At 40.7% G+C, this 25,637-nt stretch overlaps 1 protein-coding gene across 1 annotated transcript in view; it reads right to left on the reverse strand.

Moving 5' to 3' along the window:
* The window catches only part of plxna3 (plexin A3), a 169,072-nt gene that overhangs the window by 71,931 nt on the left and 71,504 nt on the right, over positions 1–25,637 (reverse strand). The window contains exon 7 of the mRNA XM_034132199.1: positions 816–956. Within this exon, the coding sequence (XP_033988090.1) occupies positions 816–956 (141 nt within the window). The remainder of the gene's footprint in view (positions 1–815; positions 957–25,637) is intronic.

A 25,637-nucleotide genomic window follows, 5' to 3' on the forward strand; every position in this document is an offset into this window, starting at 1 on the left:
CATCACACACACTCATAACTATTTCTAATAAATATATATATAATGACGCCCGGCTGAACTCCAACAGCTGTTTACTGACATCAGTCCTAAAACACTGAAAATATCTGAATGACCTGCAAATAATATCTGAATATGTGTGTGTGTGTGTGTGTGTGTGTGTGTGTGTGTGTGTGTGTGTGTGTGTGTGTGTGTGTGTGTGTGTGTGTGTGTGTGTGTGTGTGTGTGTGTGTGTGTGTGTGTGTGTGTGTGTGTGTGAGTGTCGTCAGCTGCACAGGAACTAACAGTTGTTGAACTCAACTCTGCTTCCTCTCAACGGTACAATAAGAGTTTCAACAGGGGACACACACACACACACACACACATACATCAGCATACACACACAAACACAATCATATACAAACATTGTGTGTATTGTGGCGCCAGCTGAGCGTTATTCACATTTGCAACTTCCTGTCTGCAGATGTTAAAACAACAGAATTTATATTCACCCCCCTCACCCACACATACAAGTCCACACACAAATACACACACACACACACACACACACACACACACACACACATACATGACCACACACAAACTGACACATACGTACATACACACACAATATAAATAACTGCAGGGCCTGATGTAATGATATAATGTGGACAGTCTTCATCATGTATGGAGTTTTTATTTACTTACTTACTTGCGTGTTTACTTGTGAGTGTGTGAGGTGTGTGTGTGTGTGTGTGTGTGTGTGTGTGTGTGTGTGTGTGTGTGTGTGTGTGTGTGTGTGTGTGTGTGTGTGTGTGTGTGTGTGTGTGTGTTCTCACCTGTCTGTCGCTCAGCAGGTAGATGTACTGATGGTCCGGACTGAACACCATGTCTCTGAGGATCGGCTTCCCTTCCACCACCGTCACTGTCTCGTACAGCAAAGCATTCTGGGAAGGCGGTGTGATGCCATCCACGCGAATCTGAAACACACACACAGGAAACAGCAAATTAGCCTGATGCTAACACAACAACAATGAGAACTCAATGAGAAATGGTAACATGTAAATCTGGTTAGCTCGATTGCTAAAAGCCCCATTAAACACAATGAGGAATGCTAACATAGGAATATGGTTAGCTCGATTGCTAAAAGCCCCATTAAACAAAATGAGGAATGCTAACATGTAAATCTGGTTAGCTTGATTGCTAAAAGCCCCATTAAACACAATGAGGAATGCTAACATAGAAATCTGGTTAGCTTGATTGCTAAAAGCCCCATTAAACACAATGAGGAATGCTAACAAGCTAGAGGATCACACAGAAAGCTAAATAAATAAATACAAATTAGGTGTTTACTTATCTACCCTTTACTTTCTCCCTCTGTTCAAACCAGAGAAACCTCTGTTCCAAATGTGTATATGTAGCTTATTCTTCTGATTGAATTCGGCTAGTGTCATGCCAATATATTTAGCTAGAAACTTCCAATTTAAACCACTTAAATCTTGTGAAATGACCAAAGCCAGACTTCCATTCTGAATCAGATTCTGTTTCTGTCTTGCTTTTTGGCAACACACTTTATTAGAGTAAACCAGGCATATCTCAGTAAAAGACTTTGACAATTCGGCTTGAGTGGTAATTACCAATTATATATACCATTATTTTTTTAATAAAGCATCAACTACAAAGCTTCAATTCAAATCACCAACAATCTACAATCAACACACACCCAGCTTCAAAACGGAGACGTTCATAGCAGATTTTCCATTGAAATTGCAATCAAAAAGCTTGAATGTGAATCAAAGTTAAATCAAAATGAGGTGCCAGAATTAATTTAATTTAACAAAGCCAAAGAACCAAAGTGTACAGTCTGATAATACCTTTGTATTGCTGATTAAAACATAAACACTTGTAAAAATGGTGTCCTTTAACTGCATCACATACAGTTTATTCAGACAGAAATCCTAAATGAATATTATACTGGGACTAAAAGAGTGAAAATCTCCATGACGAGGTGGAATTTCTTAAGAGTTTTTTGCCTGTTTTTGAGCATTTTTGCGGATTATGATGATGCTGTGTGTAAAATGTGTGTGTGTGTGTGTGTGTGTGTGTGTGTGTGTGTGTGTGTGTGTGTGTGTGTGTGTGTGTGTGTGTGTGTGTGTGTGTGTGTGTGTGTGTGTGTGTGAGAGTGTATATAATGTGTGTGTGATGTTAAATACAGAAGAGGGCTGACAGGGAGATGAACAGTCTGTTTAAAAAATGTGGAGCGACTAATATAAGATTCCCCAAATCTCCCCCAAAACCTCCCTCCCTCCCTGAGTCTGACCCAGAAAAACACCACAGAGGAAGAGGAGGAGAGAGAGGGGGGGGGGCGAGAGAGAGAGAGGGGGGGGGGGGCGAAAGAGAGAGAGAGAGAGAGAGAGAGAGAGAGAGAGAGAGAGAGAGAGAGAGAGAGAGAGAGAGAGAGAGAGAGAGAGAGAGAGAGAGCATTGAGGACAGAAGGGAGGGAGGAAACTGAGATGAAAGAAGGAGGATATGAGACGGAGAGAGGTGGGATAAAAAAAAAAGGGGGTTGGGAGAAAGGAAAGGATTCAAGTGAAGAAATAATGGGAATAAAAGAAGAGAGGAAAGATTAGGGAAGGAGAAAGGAGAGAAGGAGAGGAGGTGATAGAGGAAATAAAGGAGAATTAAAAGTGGGAACAAGTGGTAAGGAAAACAAGGTAGGAAGGAAAGGAAGCAAGGACATACTGAAGGGAATAAAAGGGTGCATTGGAGAGAGGGGAGATTAAGGAATGAGGAAGCAGAGAAGGAGAGGAGAAGGCAAAGGGTGCAAGGTAGGAAGAGGTGTTAGGAAAGGAAGGAAAAAAGGGAATGAAAGGGCTAGGTATGAGAGATGTGATGATGAAACAAGGAGGAAGGAGAGAAGGAGAGGAGAAGAGGAGATGAACGGGATAGAGGAAAGAAAGAAAGATAAAAGGATGCAAGGTTGGAAAAAGCGATATGGTGAGGAAAGGAAGCTAGGAAAGGAAGCAAGAAAAGAAGGGATCAAAAGAGTGGAGATGAAGTAGGAAGTAGGGAAGGGAAAGAGATGGAGAGGAGATGAACAGGAAAAGGAAAGGAAGGGAGGATTGAAGGATGCAAGGTGAAAAATCACGAGAGCACAGGGATTAAAAGAGAGAGATAAAGGAAAGAGGAAATAAAGAAACATTCAAGGATAAAAAGGTGTCAAAATAGTGAGAGTTAAATAAAGGAAGCAAGGTCAGAAGGTAGCAAGGTCAGAAGGAAGCAAGGGAAGGAATAAGGAGAGAAAGTAAGTAGGACAAAAAGGAAAGGAAGGGGGAGGTGTGTAGAGAGATGAAAGGGGATGAAGGACAGAAAGGAAACAAAGTGAGGGAAGGAGACAAGGATGCACAAGGGGTAGAAAAAAAGTATGGAAGCAAAGAAAGGAAGTAAGGACATAGGAAAGAAGGAAAGAAAGTGGAACAGAAAATGAAGGAATGATTAGAAATAAACCAACAAAAGATGAAGAGTGAGAGATGAAGGAGTGTAGCTCTCCCTCAGTGTGTTAATTAGCTGTCTGCTCGTTAAGCAGCCGAGCTTAATTAGAGCTGACGAGCTACACACACACACAGTACACTAAACACACACACACACTGATGAGGCAGCAGGTCTGACTCACAACCAAACCCACAGCTACACAATCCTGTTTCACACACACACACACACACACACACACACACACACACACACACACACACACACACACACACACACACACACACACACACACACACACACACACACACACACACACACACACACACACACACACACACACACACACACACACACACACACACACACACACACACACACACACACAGTGGCAGCAGAGAGGGAGGAGACGTGTAAGTAGGACACTGCAGCAGACAGCAAATGCAACACACAGAAATCTGTTCTGTGAAAATGTGTTTAAAAGTTGTAACCCGTCAGGTTTCTGTTTCCGTTACGCGAGCCGGATTTACCCAAACAACAAACCCTTCAGAAAACACGACTTGTTTTATTTTATTAGGTGTATTTTTTCACCAGAACACGAGGAAGACAACTAAAAAGCCACATTTTATAATAGAAGGTTTGAATGGTGCTGGTTTTTAGGATTGGACAGCTTTATGATGGAGCAAGAGGGTCTCAACATTATTTTTATAACAATATTTAATAGACTTTTCAATGAATTGTTCAATTGAAAGACAAAACATTCAAAGTGTTATCAAAGCCAGCAAATCCAATACAAGACTCCCATTACACATCTGTTAATGTTGTCCCTTTCTTGCTCAGTGGCAAATGTTCATACAAGGGAAAAAAAACATTTCTTATAGAACAAATCAGTGTTTTGGGAAAATGTGGCTTGGGTAGTGTCGACCAAAACATAATATTGAACATTCAAGTTTCAGTTCATTGTGTTATCAAAACCAGCAAAGACAGGACAAGACTCCCATTACTATCGCTTTCTGGCACAAAAAACACTACAAAAATTGAACTTGATGCATTTCTTACAAAGGATTTGGTGTTTTGGACAATTCAGCTTATCAATCATGTGTTACATTTAAATTACAACCACAAATCTTACATTTGAGTAAGCAGTGTTGTTGGCTAACACACAGTAACGTAGAGAAATGTTACATGGAGTCTGGTCCATTAAAGCTAACTGTCTAAACCAAATAAGCAATGATCATTTTAAGACATGAGAATAGCTAAATTTAAATCCAATATTTGGAGTGGTTCTTGGTTTGTCCTGCAGAGAAAAATGTCTCTTAACATATTCAGTCGAACTGGAACCACATCATTGAAACGTATTTAATTCAAACAGGTTTGACTAAATCTGCTAAAACACAAGCCTCGGTCTGTTAACATAATTATTCCTGGTGGTTTCACAGAGCGGAGGAAACCAGAGAAGAAGAAAATAGAAGCAGGAGGAAATGAGTCGTAGAAGAAGAATGGAGTGATGGAGCGATAGAGGAAGTGACCTCTGACCTCCGACCTGTGCCCCACCACACCCCCCCCCCAGGCCGGGATTCAAACCCTCAACACCTGCTTTGTTCTGCACCAGCCTGAGGACACACACACACACACACACACACACACACACACACACACACACACACACACACACACACACACACACACACACACACACACACACACACACACACACACACACACACACACACACACACACACACACACACACACACACACACACACACACACACACACACACACACACACACACACACACACACACACACACACACACACACACACACCAACTTCTACCCTCTCACCCTGAGACACACAATCTGTCTGCCTGTTGTATTGTCTATGAGTATGTGTATGTGTATGTGTGTGTGTGTGTGTGTGTGTGTGTGTGTGTGTGTGTGTGTGTGTGTGTGTGTGTGTGTGTGTGTTGCTGACAGACACTCTCTCTCTGTCAGATCAAACCTGTGAATTCATTAGCTGATGGATCCTGTGACAATAACAAACCATCCAGCTGTTCCTCTGCACAAAACGTAAATAAATGACACTTTGCAAATTAACATTGTTATTATATTTATTTTATATAGTTATATTAAGATTATTGCACGGGAAAACATCCAAAGATCTAGTCAAATTAAATGTTTTTCTAATAAACAAAGCCCAATGTATTCGAGTACAGCTGCAGCAATTAGCCCGTTCATCAATAAGTCATTTTCCAGAAGATTATTGGATAATATTTTATGTAAAGACATTGAAATGTTCCAGCTTCACAAATGTTAAATAACAGCGAAAGGGGAGATTTTTTGGGAGATTATCCTGATTATTTACATGAGTTTTTAAACATCTTATTTCCCCAGTCTGTCCTGATCAATAAGAGAGTATTGATCAGTGTGCAGCTGCTGCTCTCTCTGATCGATCAGCTGATCAGATTCAGACCTGACAGCCTCTGATCATCAATCAATCTCATGTTCAGGGACATTGATTATCTGACTGTCATTGTGTGTGTGTGTGTGTGTGTGTGTGTGTGTGTGTGTGTGTGTGTGTGTGTGTGTGTGTGTGTGTGTTTCAGGCTGAGGGTGGTAACATACAAATACAGGAAATGAGAACAGGAAGTCCTTACTGAAAGTCGCCAGCAGTCATTTTGGAACTGATGACTACAAAAAAAACACACACACACACACACACACACACACACACACACACACACACACACACACACACACACACACACACACACACACACCACACACACACACACACACACACACACACACACACACACACACACACACACACACACACACACACACACACACACACACACACACACACACACACACACACACACACACACACACACACACACACACTTTTAAAAACCGACTTCCTTAAAAATATCCAAGTGAGAACTTCCATTTAAAATGTTCTGATTTAAATCGCATTATCATTTCTTTCATATGTGTTTTTCTAATATCCAAAGGTGTTGCAATGTGTGTGAATCTCCACATTTCTAAAGTCTTCCTGTTATATACCTAATATATAGTATTTAGCAAAGTCCAAGTCAAAACTGTCATTTGAAATGTTGAGAATGAAAATCTTAAGTATTTGATCTGTGGAAAGCTTTGATTTTGTGAAATCAAAACAACAATTATTTCTTTAACAACCAGATTTCCATAATGTCTAGTTTGAAAGAACACCCTGTGATTGGTCTGAGTTGGTCTGTGTGTGGCTGAAACTAAACTGTGTTCATTTGTGGAAATGATTCTCCTTAACTTAATCCAAACTTCATTGTACCCTCATTTCAATATTTTAAATAAAATCCAGAAATCCCATCAAAACCTCCATAACAAACGAGCCCTTCTAAGTGCTTCTTTTGTACTGATCTTATCGCGTTTCAGTCAAAACCTCTATTGCAATACTGTCCTCTTTCCAGACTCAGATACCCATAATGTTGTTTGTGCCTACAGGCTGTGATTGGTTAACGTTAGTCTGTGCAAGGCTGAAACAAAACTGTGTTTATTTCTGGATATTTGAACACTAAACTATATCCAATCGCGTATCACACTGATCTCAATCTCACAAAACATTACAGACAATACAATACAGAAGACCTCCACCAGTCTTTGTTCTGCCAGTCAGAGCTTCTTTCGTTTGCTAAAAGAATCCAACTCATAACCTCTTTTGTATATTTGTTGATTTACCTCACACTGTTCTCTGTGCCACACACAGTTTTAATCAGTGTGTGTGTGATGCAGGCAGTGTGTGTTTTCAGTGTGTGTGTGTGTGATGCAGGCAGTGTGTGTTTTCAGTGTGTGTGTGTGTGATGCAGGCAGTGTGTGTTTTCAGTGTGTGTGTGTGTGATGCAGGCAGTGTGTGTTTTCAGTGTGTGTGTGTGTGATGCAGGCAGTGTGTGTTTTCAGTGTGTGTGTGTGATGCAGTCAGTGTGTGTTAAACGAGGTCAGTTACAAACACAAGTCCTGCAGCAGTTTATACATTTCAGAAAACCCAATCACACAGTTTCTCATTTCCCGTTTATTCTGCTCAGATGGTCAGCTATCGGTGGAAACCTGATATTACTGCACGCACACCCACACACAAACACACACACACAAACACACACAGGCCTGCAGCCAGCTGCCTGACATTCCACTGTAATGCAATACCTCCGAGTATTTGTGTATGCATGTGTGTGTGTGCGTGTATGTGTGTGTGTGTGTGTGTGCATGTGTGTGCATGTGTGTGCATGTGTGTGCATGTGTGTGCATGTGTGTGTGCATGTGTGTGGGGTGTGTGTGTGTGTGCATGTGTGTGGGTGTGTAAACTAACTATTAAATGTGTGGTCCTGTCCAATCGTGGAGAAAGGAGGGTTTTATCTCAGATTAACCAACTCTATTACCGATAATACAGAAGCTGTGTGTGTGTGTGTGTGTGTGTGTGTGTGTGTGTGTGTGTGTGTGTGTGGGTGTGTGTGGGTGTGTTAAAAATTGGTATTATCAGCCCTAAACACACACACACACACACAAACCGCCACCCCAGCTATATGACCAATGACTCTGGTAACTGATCCGATTAGTCTCACACACACACACACATACATATACACACACACACACACACAGCTGCTAAGTACTATTATTACTCTGTTAACTGCAGCTCCACTAACTGTCAGAGACTATTAACGGACTCAAACCCTCTGATTAACGCCTTCTCTGTCTCCGATACAGAAACACAACGTGGACACAGTCCTCATTACTCGGAGAAAAAGCAAGAACTTCCACTGGAAATCTGCTCATTTAAAATTCAAAAGTGTTATTTCTGCAAGGAGATTATCTTCTTTGTTTATTCCACATGCACACAAACAATGCAGCACGTCCATATTTTGTATGTGACGCAAATTTGACAATTTCTAAAGGTTCAGAGGATAAAAGATGAATTGATTAACGATACAAATAACCTACGGGTTAACCGATAACGTTAATAAATGTGGATTTCAGCCACATTTTTCAGATTTTTGTACTATTTTTGCAATCATTTTAATAAACAATCAAATACATCTGTATTAAGATAACATGAATTATCTATTGCTTTTAAAGGGGCTCTATTAGGGTCATTTTCAGATTCCTATTTGTATTATGTGGGGGCGAAGAAAAAGTATTTCTTCAAATTAACGAATTACTAACCAAAGTTTTGACTTGGATTACGTGCAGAGGAATGAGAGGTAAATCAGCTGTTTTTCTCCAGTGGGAGTTCTGCATGATTTTTCTTCACAGACAAAGGAAATAAGCTCCATAACGAGACTAACGAGCGTTAAATCAGCAGGAATTTCTGACCTCATTTTCTCTTTTCATGAAGAAAATAAGCATCACAGGAAATTCCCATTCCCCTTTTTCCTGCCTTCATCTTTAAACGCAATGTAACGTGAAAGAAGACGATGAAAGACGTGCAATATTAGAAAAATTAAAACAGAAAAATCTAATATAAGTTCATTTGAAGATGTCTGAAGGAAGTTCTTACTATTCTTTTATTAAGAAGCTTAAAAGAGCAGATATTCAATGGGAGATCTGACTGGGATTATTTGATAATTGACATCATTGAACATTACGTTGTTATACATTTCCAGATAGTTTCCACAAAACAACAACTTCATCGTCATATTTTCAATCCAAACATGGTAAATATTTGACAGATATTTCCTCTCAGATCCTCCACAGCGCTCACACACACTTCCTGTTTGAGTGCAGCACGATGAAGCGCTCTGTTGTCGAGGTGCTTTAATATCAAAGGAGAACTTAAAGAAAACATCATTTTCAAATTTGTCCACAGTAGTGGGAGCAACGTCTGCAGGAGAGGAGCAGCAGCAGCTGAATGAAACCTGAGCGTGTGTGTGTGTGTGTGTGTGTGTGTGTGTGTGTGTGTGTGTGTGGGTGTGTGTGTGTGTGTGTGTCTAGTGAAAGTGCAGGTCAGTGTTGAGTTACTGCTGTTATGTGTGTGTGAATGAAAGAGAGAGGCAGACAGATTGAATGAGATCTGAATGAGTGTGTTAACAGACACTAATGTGTGCGACAGAACAGGACCTCCTTTAGAAATACTCTAAACTACAGGTCTTTACCAAAATAAAACGCATATCTGAGACATTTATATATAAAATAAAAGTTGTAAATATTACTCCATAATTGACCTGAGTCAACTGATGCACGTGGCTAAAAGTATGTACAACACGTATTCCCAAAAAGTTAGTTTAATACTTGTTTCGTCTTCAATTAGTTCAGATGAAGAGGATTCTTATTGCTGCGGAATACAAATATGTTTTTCTTACTTATATTAATAAATTATGTTAAATGTTTCACTCGTGCCAAAATCATTGGTCAAGGAATTGCTCAAAAGTGAATTGAACAATAAAATTACCACAAATGGTGAAAATAAAAATATGCTTTGTAAATCAGCTTTTTCAAATATATACATGTAACTTTTCTGATCTTAGTTGCATCAATGTGCGGTAGTGTAAGAAAAAAGTCTGCTTTAACATAAACATTTGTAATATTTTAACATATTTTTTAAATCCTGTACTAGGACTTAAATGAGCTATTTAATTAGCGCCCCCAACAGTCAACCTGTGTGTGTGTGTGTGTGTGTGTGTGTGTGTGTGTGTGTGTGTGTGTGTGTGTGTGTGTGTGTGTGTGTGTGTGTGTGTGTGTGTGTGTGTGTGTGTGTGTGTGTGTGTGTGTGTGTGTGTGTGTGTGTGTGTGTAGACAGCTGATCAAACAATCCAGACATATCTTCACATCTCTATTGTCATGAAGGACGTCTGCATCAGCATAATGAATATGAATGAATGCATGAGTGAATAAATGAATCAATATTAAACATAGATATGGCGACCAAAAAACAAACATGTCACCTCCTGTTTCTGAGCACAGATCAGACATAGAGGAAGGTATACTCTGTGTGTGTGTGTGTGGTGTGTGTGTGTGTGTGTGTGTGTGTGTGTGTGTGTGTGTGTGTGTGTGTGTGGGGTGTGTGTGTGTGTGTGTGTGTGTGTGTGTGTGTGTGTGTGTGTGTGTGTGTGTGCGTGTGTGTCTGTGTGTGTGTCCGTGTGTGTCCGTGTGTGTGTGTGTGTGTCTCAGAATCAGGAACAGGTGTATTGCCAAGTAGGTTCACACATACGAGTAATTTGCCTTGGTGTACATGATGCATATATATTCAGAGGGTTGTGCAGAACTGGCAGTACTTAAAAGAAACAACAAGATACTGTGTGTGTGTGTGCGTGCGTGCGTGCGTGCGTGCGTGCGTGTGTGTGGAGATGGAGGGCCATCCTATCCATTTAGCCCCTTCAGACAGACACTAAACATTGTTCAGTCAGCCATCAGGGCCTGAGGGAGGAGGAGGAAGAGGAGGAGGAAGGGCAGCGAAGGGTGAAACAGGCAGGGGGGAGGCAGTTAAGCTTATTAGTTCCTTCCCATCCCCCAATACACACACACACACAGACTTACACACACTTCAGACGATCCTGAGACCACCAACTGATGGTTTTAACCCCTCAGGCACACACACACACACACACTCATGCACTCTAACTAAAAGTGACAGAGGAGGTGCAGCAGGACACACACATTGTCTGAGTGTCTGTCTAATAATTTACAGACTAAATAAAAGCACATTCTTAAGCTGAAGGAAATGTTTGTATATATTCTTAGACCAGGGCTCTTATTTTGGTAGTAGTGTCAATCCTGTTTAACACCACAAAAGAAAACATTTTGACATAAAAGATAATCCTATTAGGAACATCTGCTGCTTACTAGATGACCTGTGACCTTCCTTTCTACTCCTCACCTGACAGGTGTGGCATGATAATCCAGCACCAGACACTTTTTACGCTGCTCTGGACAATCTTGCACTAATGCACATTTCTCAAAGTTATTGAAGTGACTTTTATTTTGTGTATATTGATTGTTGTGCTTGTATTTACGTCTTAATGTGTGCATATGTATACATGTGTCTGTTGATTGTGTATATATAGGATATACATATTTTTAGACATATTTTTATATATATTTGGATTTTTGTATTCGGGATTGTGGGAAACGGCATTTCTATCTTTCTGTCTGTGCACACAAACTGGAAGATTGACAATAAAGTTGACTTTGACTTGATAAGTGCGTTTCTTCCTCTTCACTGATTCAGAGTCTGGTGTTAAATAGAGGATTGTTAGAGGAAGTTAGCAGATTTCTTGTAAGAGTTTGTACTTTTTGACAATAAAATACAGTTTATGTACAGGAAAGACACTTAAAGGTCCCCTATTATACTGTTTTTCATCAATATATTATAGGTCTATATATACAGAACCTGTCTCTGATTGGCTGAAACACCAAACAGATCATTGCAGCATCCCATAATCCCCTCTGTTTCAGCCCTGTTTCCAAAGTGCTGATTCTCTGTCTGTTACTTTAGATGAAAATAAGGAGCCCCTCCCCACGCCCCTCTGAGAGAGATTTGGTTACAAAGAACACAATGGTGCTCTAGGAGGAGATTCAGGTGATAAGGTGGGGGGGGGGGGGGGTTACCTTGGTTGGTGATTGGCTAATGGTTACACAAGCCAAAAAAAACGTTATGACATCATAAAGTGGCCAAAATCTGATCAGCTCATTTTCAGACAGGTTTTTATAAAAATGGATCAGGACAAAAAGAGAGAGAATCTTTGTTCCTGAAACTTTCAGAGTCTCTTTCCACAGAGGGGACACATGTTGATGTAGAAGAGACATGAAGAAGAGGGGACACATGTTGATGTAGAAGAGACATGAAGAAGAGGGGACACATGTTGATGTAGAAGAGACATGAAGAAGAGGGGACACATGTTGATGTAGAAGAGACATGAAGAAGAGGGGACACATGTTGATGTAGAAGAGACATGAAGAAGAGGGGACACATGTTGATGTAGAAGAGACATGAAGAAGAGGGGACACATGTTGATGTAGAAGAGACATGAAGAAGAGGGGACACATGTTGATGAAGAAGAGACATGGAGAAGAGGGGACACATGTTGATGTAGAAGAGACATGAAGAAGAGGGGACACATGTTGATGTAGAAGAGACATGAAGAAGAGGGGACACATGTTGATGAAGAAGAGACATGAAGAAGAGGGGACACATGTTGATGTAGAAGAGACATGAAGAAGAGGGGACACATGTTGATGAAGAAGAGACATGAAGAAGAGGGGACACATGTTGATGTAGAAGAGGACATGAAGAAGAGGGGACACATGTTGATGAAGAAGAGACATGAAGAAGAGGGGACACATGTTGATGTAGAAGAGACATGAAGAAGAGGGGACACATGTTGATGAAGAAGAGACATGAAGAAGAGGGGGACACATGTTGATGTAGAAGAGACATGAAGAAGAGGGGACACATGTTGATGTAGAAGAGACATGAAGAAGAGGGGACACATGTTGATGAAGAAGAGACATGAAGAAGAGGGGACACATGTTGATGTAGAAGAGACATGAAGAAGAAGGGGACACATGTTGATGTAGAAGAGACATGAAGAAGAGGGGACACATGTTGATGAAGAAGAGACATGAAGAAGAGGGGACACATGTTGATGTAGAAGAGACATGAAGAAGAGGGGACACATGTTGATGAAGAAGAGACATGAAGAAGAGGGGACACATGTTGATGTAGAAGAGACATGAAGAAGAGGGGACACATGTTGATGAAGAAGAGACATGAAGGAAGAGGGGACACATGTTGATGTAGAAGAGACATGAAGAAGAGGGGACACATGTTGATGAAGAAGAGACATGAAGAAGAGGGGACACATGTTGATGTAGAAGAGACATGAAGAAGAGGGGACACATGTTGATGAAGAAGAGACATGAAGAAGAGGGGACACATGTTGATGTAGGAGAGACATGAAGAAGAGGGGACACATGTTGATGTAGAAGAGACATGAAGAAGAGGGGACACATGTTGATGAAGAAGAGACATGAAGAAGAGGGGACACATGTTGATGTAGGAGAGACATGAAGAAGAGGGGACACATGTTGATGTAGAAGAGACATGAAGAAGAGGGGACACATGTTGATGTAGAAGAGACATGAAGAAGAGGGGACACATGTTGATGTAGAAGAGACATGAAGAAGAGGGGACACATGTTGATGTAGAAGAGACATGAAGAAGAGGGGACACATGTTGATGTAGAAGAGACATGAAGAAGAGGGGACACATGTTGATGTAGAAGAGACATGAAGAAGAGGGGGACACATGTTGATGAAGAAGAGACATGGAGAAGAGGGGACACATGTTGATGTAGAAGAGACATGAAGAAGAGGGGACACATGTTGATGTAGAAGAGACATGAAGAAGAGGGGACACATGTTGATGAAGAAGAGACATGAAGAAGAGGGGACACATGTTGATGTAGAAGAGACATGAAGAAGAGGGGACACATGTTGATGTAGAAGAGACATGAAGAAGAGGGGACACATGTTGATGTAGAAGAGACATGAAGAAGAGAGGGGACACATGTTGATGAAGAAGAGACATGAAGAAGAGGGGACACATGTTGATGTAGAAGAGACATGAAGAAGAGGGGACACATGTTGATGAAGAAGAGACATGAAGAAGAGGGGACACATGTTGATGTAGAAGAGACATGAAGAAGAGGGGACACATGTTGATGTAGAAGAGACATGAAGAAGAGGGGACACATGTTGATGAAGAAGAGACATGAAGAAGAGGGGACACATGTTGATGTAGAAGAGACATGAAGAAGAGGGGACACATGTTGATGTAGAAGAGACATGAAGAAGAGGGGACACATGTTGATGAAGAAGAGACATGAAGAAGAGGGGACACATGTTGATGTAGAAGAGACATGAAGAAGAGGGGACACATGTTGATGAAGAAGAGACATGAAGAAGAGGGGACACATGTTGATGTAGAAGAGACATGAAGAAGAGGGGACACATGTTGATGAAGAAGAGACATGAAGAAGAGGGGACACATGTTGATGTAGAAGAGACATGAAGAAGAGGGGACACATGTTGATGAGAAGAAGAGACATGAAGAAGAGGGGACATGTTGATGTAGAAGAGACATGAAGAAGAGGGGACAAATGTTGATGAAAAAGAGACATGAAGAAGAGGGGACACATGTTGATGTAGAGAGACATGAAGAAGAGGGGACACATGTTGATGTAGAAGAGACATGAAGAAGAGGGGACACATGTTGATGAAGAAGAGAAGGAAGATGAAGAAGAGGGGACACATGTTGATGTAGAGAGACATGAAGAAGAGGGGACACATGTTGATGTAGAAGAGACATGAAGAAGAGGGGACACATGTTGATGTAGAAGAGACATGAAGAAGAGGGGACACATGTTGATGTAGAAGAGACATGAAGAAGAGGGGACACATGTTGATGTAGAAGAGACATGAAGAAGAGGTGACACATGTTGATGTAGAAGAGACATGAAGAAGAGGGGACACATGTTGATGTAGAAGAGACATGAAGAAGAGGGGACACATGTTGATGTAGAAGAGATATGGAGAAGAGGGGACACATGTTGATGTAGAAGAGACATGAAGAAGAGGGGACACATGTTGATGTAGAAGAGACATGAAGAAGAGGGGACACATGTTGATGTAGAAGAGATATGGAGAAGAGGGGACACATGTTTGATGTAGAAGAGACATGAAGAAGAGGGGACACATGTTGATGTAGAAGAGACATGAAGAAGAGGGGACACATGTTGATGAAGAAGAGACATGAAGAAGAGGGGACACATGTTGATGTAGAAGAGACATGAAGAAGAGGGGACACATGTTGATGTAGAAGAGATATGGAGAAGAGGGGACACATGTTGATGTAGAAGAGACATGAAGAAGAGGGGACACATGTTGATGTAGAAGAGACATGAAGAAGAGGGGACACATGTTGATGTAGAAGAGACATGAAGAAGTGGATTTTGCATAATAGGTGACCTTCCAATCAGCAGATTTTCAAAGGAAGTTTTGAAAGGAAAGTCAGCAGATCTCTAGTAGAAGTTTGACAAATAAGGAACATAGGCTTCAGAAGACTTAATAGAATTAAATCATTACATTTTCAATTGAGGTTTTTCCTTGCATTTTTTCCTAATAAAGCATTAAGCAAACAAGCTCTGGATTGTGTGTGTGTATTAATCTAATCGACATCTCCCTGTAAAGCGCTTATGTCAGCATTGGTGGTTTTAATTAGGCTCTTTAGATTAATTGACTTGACTTGGGAGAGTTAGAGCAGAAGATTTCCATTTGTTTCTGGCTTGGATTTTATTTTAATAAATACAAATACAAGCTCATTACAGACGAGAGACTTATTAAAGAGTAAAATAACGAGCAATACAAATACAAACGTACATTTAAAAACACTTTTATGAATAAATTAAAAATAATTTAACCAGACTTTGAGATACTTGTCAGCTAACATGTTATCATAAACTGATTATCTTAAACTTTGCAGATGTCTCAACATGTCCAAATGGTTTAAGACACATTTTAAAGAGGCCCTATGTTGGTCTTTGGGGTTTTTCCTTTCCTGTAGTGTGCTATGTTAGTTTTAGTGCATGTAAATGGTCTGCAAAGGCTAAAATTCAAAAGTTCCAGAAAATAGTGACATCAATCCGCAACACTCACGCTTCTATTGGCTAGCGCTCCAACACATTGTACGTGATAGGCTAAGGGGCGGGACATCTCTAAGCAGTTGACCAATCACATCAGAGCCGGCCAGCTAACCAATCAGAGCAGACTGGGCTCTGGTTTCAGACAGAGGGTGAAAAGAGGTGCTGGGAGAGGACTCTTTAAAGTAGAGACACTACATACTGATATACACCTGAACATGAGCAGGAGAGGACTCTTTAAAGTAGAGACACTACATACTGATATACACCTGAACATCAGCAGGAGAGGACTCTTTAAAGTAGAGACACTAAATACTGATATACACCTGAACATCAGCAGGAGAGGACTCTTTAAAGTAGAGACACTACATACTGATATACACCTGAACATGAGCAGGAGAGGACTCTTTAAAGTAGAGACACTACATACTGATATACACCTGAACATCAGCAGGAGAGGACTCTTTAAAGTAGAGACACTACATACTGATATACACCTGAACATCAGCAGGAGAGGACTCTTTAAAGTAGAGACACTACATACTGATATATACCTGAACATCAGCAGGAGAGGACTCTTTAAAGTAGAGACACTACATACTGATATACACCTGAACATCAGCAGGAGAGGACTCTTTAAAGTAGAGACACTACATACTGATATACACCTGAACATCAGCAAGAGAGGACTCTTTAAAGTAGAGACACTACATACTGATATACACCTGAACATCAGCAGGAGAGGACTCTTTAAAGTAGAGACACTACATACTGATATACACCTGAACATGAGCAGGAGAGGACTCTTTAAAGTAGAGACACTACATCCTGATATACACCTGAACATCAGCAGGAGAGGACTCTTTAAAGTAGAGACACTACATACTGATATACACCTGAACATCAGCAGGAGAGGACTCTTTAAAGTAGAGACACTACATACTGATATACACCTGAACATCAGCAGGAGAGGACTCTTTAAAGTAGAGACACTACATCCTGATATACACCTGAACATCAGCAGGAGAGGACTCTTTAAAGTAGAGACACTACATACTGATATACACCTGAACATGAGCTAAGAGCTTCTTTTTTATTTATCAAAGAACCCAAGTCAGAACTTCCATTAAAAATCTGCTGATTTAATATCATTAAGTATACCATCTGTACACACATTCACATTCCATATGCTTACTTTCTTTATTGGTCAATAAATACAAGTCAGAACTTCCACTGGAAATCTGCTGATTTTACTCCCATAAATCTCCTCCAGTCGGAGCTCGTTTGCTTCATTTGTTAAAAAAATTAAAAACCAAGTCAGAACCTCCATCGAAAATCTGCTGATTTAACTCTCATAAACATGTCATCTCTTCAGAGCCTGACACATTTGAAAAAAACAACTCAAACTAGCTGATGAATGACTTTAAATTATTAAAGGGGCCCCATTCTGCTCATAGTCAGCTTCATATCAGTATGTAATGTCTCTACTTTAAAGAGTCCTATTCTGCTGATGTTCAGGTGTATATCAGTATAGTGTCTCTACTTTAAAGAGTCCTCTCCCGCTGATGTTCAGGTGTATATCAGTATGTAGTGTCTCTACTTTAAAGAGTCCTCTCCTGCTGATGTTCAGGTGTATATCAGTATAGTGTCTCTACTTTAAAGAGTCCTCTCCTGCTGATGTTCAGGTGTATATCAGTATAGTGTCTCTACTTTAAAGAGTCCTCTCCTGCTGATGTTCAGGTGTATATCAGTATAGTGTCTCTACTTTAAAGAGTCCTCTCCTGCTGATGTTCAGGTGTATATCAGTAGTGTCTCTACTTTAAAGAGTCCTCTCCTGCTGATGTTTCAGGTGTATATCAGTATGTAGTGTCTCTACTTTAAAGAGTCCTCTCCTGCTGATGTTTCAGGTGTATATCAGTATGTAGTGTCTCTACTTTAAAGAGTCCTCTCCTGCTGATGTTCAGGTGTATATCAGTATGTAGTGTCTCTACTTTAAAGAGTCCTCTCCTGCTGATGTTCAGGTGTATATCAGTATGGAGTGTCTCTACTTTAAAGAGTCCTCTCCTGCTGATGTTCAGGTGTATATCAGTATGTAGTGTCACTACTTTAAAGAGTCCTCTCCTGCTGATGTTCAGGTGTATATCAGTATGTAGTGTCTCTACTTTAAAGAGTCCTCTCCTGCTGATGTTCAGGTGTATATCAGTATGTAGTGTCTCTACTTTAAAGAGTCCTCTCCTGCTGATGTTCAGGTGTATATCAGTATGTAGTGTCTCTACTTTAAAGAGTCCTCTCCTGCTGATGTTCAGGTGTATATCGGTATGTAGTGTCTCTACTGTGACATGTCTCCATGCTTTAATGTTCAAAAAGCTCTTTATTTTTCTCATACTGCCTGTGCTGCAGCCCCTCTTTTCACCCTCTGTCTGAAACCAGAGCCCAGTCTGCTCTGATTGGTTAGCTGGCCGGCTCTGTTGTGATTGGTCAACCGCTTAGAGATGTCCCACCCCTTAGCCTATCATGTACAATGTGTTGGAGCGCTAACCAATAGGAGCGCAAGTGTTCCGTAGTGATGTCACCATGTTCTGTAACTTTGGGATTTTAGCCTTTGCAGACCATTGACATGCACACAAACCTATCTTACACACTACCGGAAATTGGAAAATCCCCCAAAGCATAATAGGGCCTCCTAAATCAAAGATATGTATCAATGCACCAATGTATTAATAGACCCCTCAAACTGAGAGGACACATGTGCCAGAACAAGACCGTCTTTCTTTTTGAAGCCTGGATTATCATCGCCATGGTAACAATTATATATGATATAATGGATAATATATACCCATTGACACCCCTGCCGAGATAGAGATGAAGAGAGAGAGAGAGAGATGAAGTGTGAAGAGTGTTCAGTGTCTTTGGGGAGCTGACAGATTTGCTCGTTCTTCCATCATCTCCTTGGCAACAGAATAATAATTAATCCACCTCTCTCTGTGTGTGTGTGTGTGTGTGTGTGTGTGTGTGTGTGTGTGTGTGTGTGTGTGTGTGTGTGTGTGTGTGTGTGTGTGTGTGTGTGTGTGTGTGTGTGTGTGTGTGTGTGTGTGTGTGTGTGTGTGTGTGTGTGTGTGTGTGTGTGTGTGTGTGCGTGTGAAGGCATCTCTGTGAATGTGGATCATGTTTTTCTGCAGTGTATGTGTGATTTTTTTGTTGCAGTCTGCAGTGATGCAATATATCTTTGCTTTAAAATGTAGGGCAGCTGTTAGCGGGGAGAAAGGGAGGGATGATGCAAAAGGAGTAAAAAAGGGGGAGATGGAGGGGAGACCGAGGGAGACGAAGATGGAAACTTTTTGCCACAATTTCTCTACTTGGAAGACAAAAAAAATGGATGTGACGATGTTTCTGTTCAATGAAGCAGATTCTCAGAACAGCGGGCAGTAAAAGTGAAACACACCTAGTTTCACTTTAACAGATAATATTAAAAATGTAATAATAAACAAAAATAATAATACAAATTATACTGATAATTATTATTATTTTTCAAAATCATAACAACAATTAAAAAAATAATAATAAATATTTTAATATTTTAAAAAAACGAAATAAAATAAAAATTCATAAAGCGATTCATTAATTTATTCGTTAAAAACTAAACAGAATAATCAATACTGGAGACGACATTTAGTAGAAACACAATGGCTGCTAATACATATTGTTTTTATTATTGATTAATCTGCCGATTGATTTCCTAGATTAATCTTTGGTCTATAAAATATCAGAAAAAAAGTAAAAAATGTGGGTCCCAGTTTCAAATTGTTGTCTTTAAAGGTCTTTTTTTTTCATTTCAAATGCCAAAAATATTCCATTGAATATACTATAAAACAGAATCCATATTAGAATGGTTGAAAACACAATTGTATGCCATCTTTGCAAGAGAAAATACTTTTAAATTAAACAAATAAACAAGACAATTAACCGCAGGAATGTGAATGGAGTACAACATGGATTAATACTGGGGCCACTTTCTGTTTAATCTATACATAACTTTTGTATTCCAAAATAACATGACAAATCTTGAATCTGCATTTTTCTTTTATCCAATCACATTTACGCATTAAGAGCCCTCTCAAACCTGCATTTAAAACAGCAAACATTTTGAAGAAATGTAATATATTTAGGGGGTTTATGTGCGAGGGGAATGTAAATCACATTTTGAATCAAACCAGACAGATGTGTTGTGTTGCACTAAAGTGAAAATAAAACAATTACAGCATCAACATATCTATTGTCATGAGACTCCCTGCATTTATCTTGATCAACTTCATGCTTTATTTTGGCAGGATTTGTGTTATTTCTGTTACGCAAGAGACAGGAATAAGGATCGGTGCAGCAGTAAATATCTTCGACATGAGGTATTCAGCTGAAACACGAGTGTGTGTACTCCTTCAAACTAAAGCCTAACATGCAGTAATATCACTACAGTCCGGCAGTGGCTCAGTCAGTAGGGGCTTGGACTGGGAGCTGTAGGGTCGCCGGTTCAAGTCCCCAACCAGACCTAAAATATGGAGTGTGGACTGCTACTTGGAGAGGCCCTCCTGCCCTGCCGTGGTGCCCTTGAGCAAGGCACCGGACACCCCCCCTTCCCCCCTCACTCCCATTGCTCTCCGGGAGCTGTACACTAGCTGCCCACTGCTCCTAGTACTAGACTCCTGGCACTAGGATGGGTTAAATACAGAGGCCACATTTCGCTGTGTGCTCTGCATGTGTGACCATTAAAGAGGGTTTCATCCCTCCCAATTCTATTCTATTATGGCTGCGAGGGAGTGCGGTCGTCTTTCAACCAGAAGGTTGTGGGTTCGATCCCAGCCCATGCAGTCAACATGTCGATGTATCCTTGGGCAAGATACTTAACCCTGAGTTGCTCCCGATGGCATGGCCAACGGTGTGTGAATGTGTGTGAATGTTAGGTCCTAGAGTAAGGTACACTGCTCTGTATGAATGGGTGTGAATGGGTGAACGACATGTAGTATGTAAAGCGCTTTGAGGGGTCTTAAAGACTGGATAAAGCGCTATACAGTATAAGTACAGTCCATTTACCATTTACCATTATAGTATTTCTACTGCAACAACTTATATAATACACATTGTAGTTTTCAGTAAAGCAACAGTAATATAGTGGTCACAATATGAGTTGCCTTTTCCTGTGAAATTCTAGATATGGTTTTAAACTGGAAATCTTTCAAATTAAACAAATCCATGAAGGGGAAATCCCATTTTGTTTCCCACAATGGGGAAAGACAGAAGAAGGCAGTTAGATTGACAGATAAAGAGACAGGTAGTCAGGTATAGAGACAGAGTGTGTTTAAAGTTTCAGTGTATTTATGTCTCGTGACAAAAAGCAGAACACACAGGAATGTTACTGACACTGTAAACCAAACATCATAAAATACTGTCTGTCTAACTGTCTGACTGTCTCATAACATAAAGTCCTGCATTATTAATGTACTTTCTTGCCATTTTAGGGTTTATATAGTACATCACACTTGTATAGAGTGGTGCAGTGATGACACATTTTTGTAGCTGAACCTAAAGTTAGCACATGGTTCCCTCAACAAAAAGCCAATGGGATTTTGGAATATTTTCTGAAAATAATCTCTGTGTCAAACAAACGTTTATGATACTTATACATTTTGTTCAGCAGGATTCTTCACATATTAACACCACTTCATGGTATTTTAAGTAAAAAGCTAACGTTAGGCTATAAAGGAACTATAGAACGGTCACATGACTTCACAACACCACCGCTAAGCTAAAGGCGGCTAATGTTGGGCTATAAAGGAACTACAGCACGGTCACATGACTTCACAACACCACCGCTAAGCTAAAGGTGGCTAATGTTGGGCTATAAAGGAACTACAGCATGGTCACATGACTTCACAACACCACCGCTAAGCTAAAGGTGGCTAATGTTGGACTATAAAGGAACTACAGCACGGTCACATGACTTCACAACACCACCGCTAAGCTAAAGGTGGCTAATGTTGGGCTTTAAAGGAACTACAGCACGGTCACATGACTTCACGTCACCACCGCTAAGCTAAAGGCGGCTAATGTCGGGCGTGATGAGGTTTAGTCGTCTCATTTAGACACTTGTTAGCAACCACTGTTTTTAAATTCACCAGTAGGGTATTTACTGACGTATTTCACGTTTAATCTCTCAGCTTGTGTTAACCCCAGACCTTATTTCTGGTATCTAATCAAAAACAAATAAATAAAAAGTTGACTTTGAGACGACAGAACAGGAAGTGCCTAATTGCTGACCCATTCCTGCACAAAATGTTATGTTCAGAACTTTTTTAGCAATTTGAATTGGTTAATATTTCTCTCCAAAGCCACGTTTCTTTACATTTTCTTGTAGTACTAAACCTCCTTCAGCTGTCAGTAATGTGTGTGCTGCTGTAGACTGTCCACTCAAATAGTTGTAATTCCAATACTGTCCAAACACACACACACACACAAACACAGACACACACACGCAAGCTGCCAGTCAGCTTGTTACTCTCCACCTGCTGCTGCGTATATCTGCCCATACATATATCACTGTGAGTGTGTGTGCGTGTGCGTGTGCGTGTGCGTGTGTGTGTGCGTGCGTGCGTGTCCGGTGTGTGTGTGTGTGGTCTGAGCCAGCTGAGAGTCTGTATTTGCTCAGCAGTAATCGTCTGCTTGCTCACATGGACACAGTGTGTTTGCTGCTGTCCACACAGCCTGACTGAGTTAGCGTGTGTGTGTGTGTGTGTGTGTGTGTGTGTGTGTGTGTGTTATCTCTGTCCACTTCAGTTCAGTTTACTCTGTTTTTTATCAGAAACTGAAAAGCATCAGTTGCAGCAGATGGTTTTTACAAAGCATGCAAACCCTCAACATGTCGCCTAATGTTGTTTTTTTTTGTTGATAATATGTCTCACTATCGGACTGTCAGATTGCTTTAAAGCCTCAAAACATACCATATCTTAACAAATACTAATGTTGCATGTGTAGGTTTTGCAACTACATCTCCCAAAATGCTTTGAGGTGGTAAGTGCATACATCAATGAACAGAAAACTATTTCTACTGTACTTTAAAGGGTCCCTATTAGTATTTACTGTCTCTACTGTGACATGTCTCCATGCTTTAATGTTCAAAAAGCACTTTATTTTTTCTCATACTGCCTGTGCCCATAAATGTTGTGTTTGGTTTGACATTGACCATCCGAATAAAAATGATTTAATCAGCCTGTTTGTTGTGTTTATCTCAACCTCTTGTTTTTAACCGCATTCTCAACTTCATACGGCATTCAGATTAAATGTATTATTCTGGATCTGTTTTCTTTCAGCAGATTAATCGAACAACCAGCCTGACCTCAAACGCCCGCTAACACAGCCGTTAGCCGTTAGCATGCCGGCTAAAAGCTGACATATATAACGAGATCTTAATCAAAAAGTGTGCAGAAAAGTTCATTAACTTCTCTCCAACTCACTGATTAGTTCATGAACTTCACTGCTGGTTATAATTGCACACAGAGAGAACGAGATGGAGTATTATTAAATGTTATTAGCTGCTGTCCAATTACTACTTTATTTTCAATGATTGTTCTTTTAATTGATGATCAGCTATTTTTTGATTTGACAGCAGATACTGAGCTCGTTAGTACAGGTGAGACAGAAAGAGAGAGGGGGGGCTGCGGGAAGCTAATTAATTTTATGTAGGAAATAATTGTCACTCATTTCAGTGTGTGATGAAACACGACGCAATAACACACACACACACACACACACACACACACACATGCTCTTAAGTGGGTCGGGGTGTTTCATTGAACATCATCAGGCTGACGCTGGAGGACACGTTAATTAAAGGGCAGGCCGTTAACGAACTGTTGGAACTTCTCCAGATTAAAAGCAACTCTGCATCAAAACACATCAGTTACTGCGTGGTGTTCGAGTGTCTCTCTTTACGCGTTGGCATTAAAAAGAGGGTTACATTTAGCAACTTCACCTCAGGCTGAACTGGGGTTGCAAAAATATTGTATGTATGTAAACTTTCCACGGAGATTTAAGGACGTTCACAGATCACACACCGACAAAAAGGTGTCTAGCAATGTTAATAAAAGTGTACAATTTATGGTCTCTTCCGTTGCTCATGCTACACCCTTACGCCAAGTGTTATGAGCATTGGGATAGTAGTTTTTATGTATACCTGCTGGCAAACAAACTAATTCGGGAAATGTATTCAAGGACACCTTCCTTAGGACTTCATGGTGAAACTACAAGTGTTTACGGCGAGCAAAGACCTTCACAAATGGCATATGCAATATTTAAGTGTCATAGAAATCGAGACAGTATCTGCAACGGCCTTGAAGTGCTTTTGTTTTTCTCAGAAGGTCTTTATAAATGAAGTATGATTGATTATCCTGCTGACAAACATAAACAAAGGAGATGAAGTGAACCAAGAGAGGAGAGGAAATAAGAATAGGAAGTAAGGGGAGAGGACACAGACATAATGAACGTGTGAATATGGAGAGTATGAAACGTTTAGCAGTGAAAGTCTGAAAAAACAACGTGTCTGTGTGTGTGTGTTTGTGTGTGTGTGTGTGTGTGTGTGTGTGTGTGTGTGTGTGTGTGTGTGTGTGTGTGTGTGTGTGTGTGTGTGTGTGTGTGTGTGTGTTGTGTGTGTGTGTGTGTGTGTGTGTGTGTGTGTGTGTTTCAGACAGCTCTTTGTTTCTGTCTTTGTGTCTCTGAGAAGTGTTTCCTGTTCCCAGGAGTTCCCCAGACGATGGTGATGATAAGGCCCAGTGTTCCCAGTAAACACACTCTGCACTTTCTGCTGCTGCTAAATATCACAAGTTTCCACAAACACACACTCCCAAACAACGCAGTGTGTGCGTGTGTGTGTGTGTGTGTGTGTGTGTGTGTGTGTGTGTGTGTGTGTGTGTGTGTGTGTGTGTGTGTGTGTGTGTGTGTGTGTGTGTGTGTCAGTAGTAGCATAGCATTACATCTAAAGGACAGAGTTTGGTCTCTTTCACTCCTTTTATTTTGTGTTATAGGGTAGGCTCTCCTCTCTTGTTTCTCCTCATCTCCTACCTCCCTTCCCTCTTTCCCTATTTCCTCTTGTCTTGCTTCCTTCACACCCTCACACACTAGCCCCCCCCCCTCCTCCTCTCTTCGGTTAATGTGACCCAGTTTCAGGTGTTCGGTGGATTAAGCTCCAACACTTTCTTTCTCCCCCCTTTTCTCTTCCTCCCTGCCCTCCTCTTTCCTCGTCTCCTTCCTCTATCTGTTGTTTCCTTCCTCGTACACTGCACATGTAAAAGCCATGATACCATCGTTCCTACAAAATAAAAACTCCTTCCTTCTCACTCCCCCTTCCTCTCCTCTCTGAGCTGATGAAGCTGATAAAAATAACGATCACTTTTCCCGATGAAATCTCCTACAGTATATCTTGAGGATTTAAAGCTGT

This window comes from Trematomus bernacchii, unplaced genomic scaffold (assembly GCF_902827165.1).
Source record: "Trematomus bernacchii unplaced genomic scaffold, fTreBer1.1, whole genome shotgun sequence".
Classification (NCBI taxonomy): domain Eukaryota; kingdom Metazoa; phylum Chordata; class Actinopteri; order Perciformes; family Nototheniidae; genus Trematomus; species Trematomus bernacchii.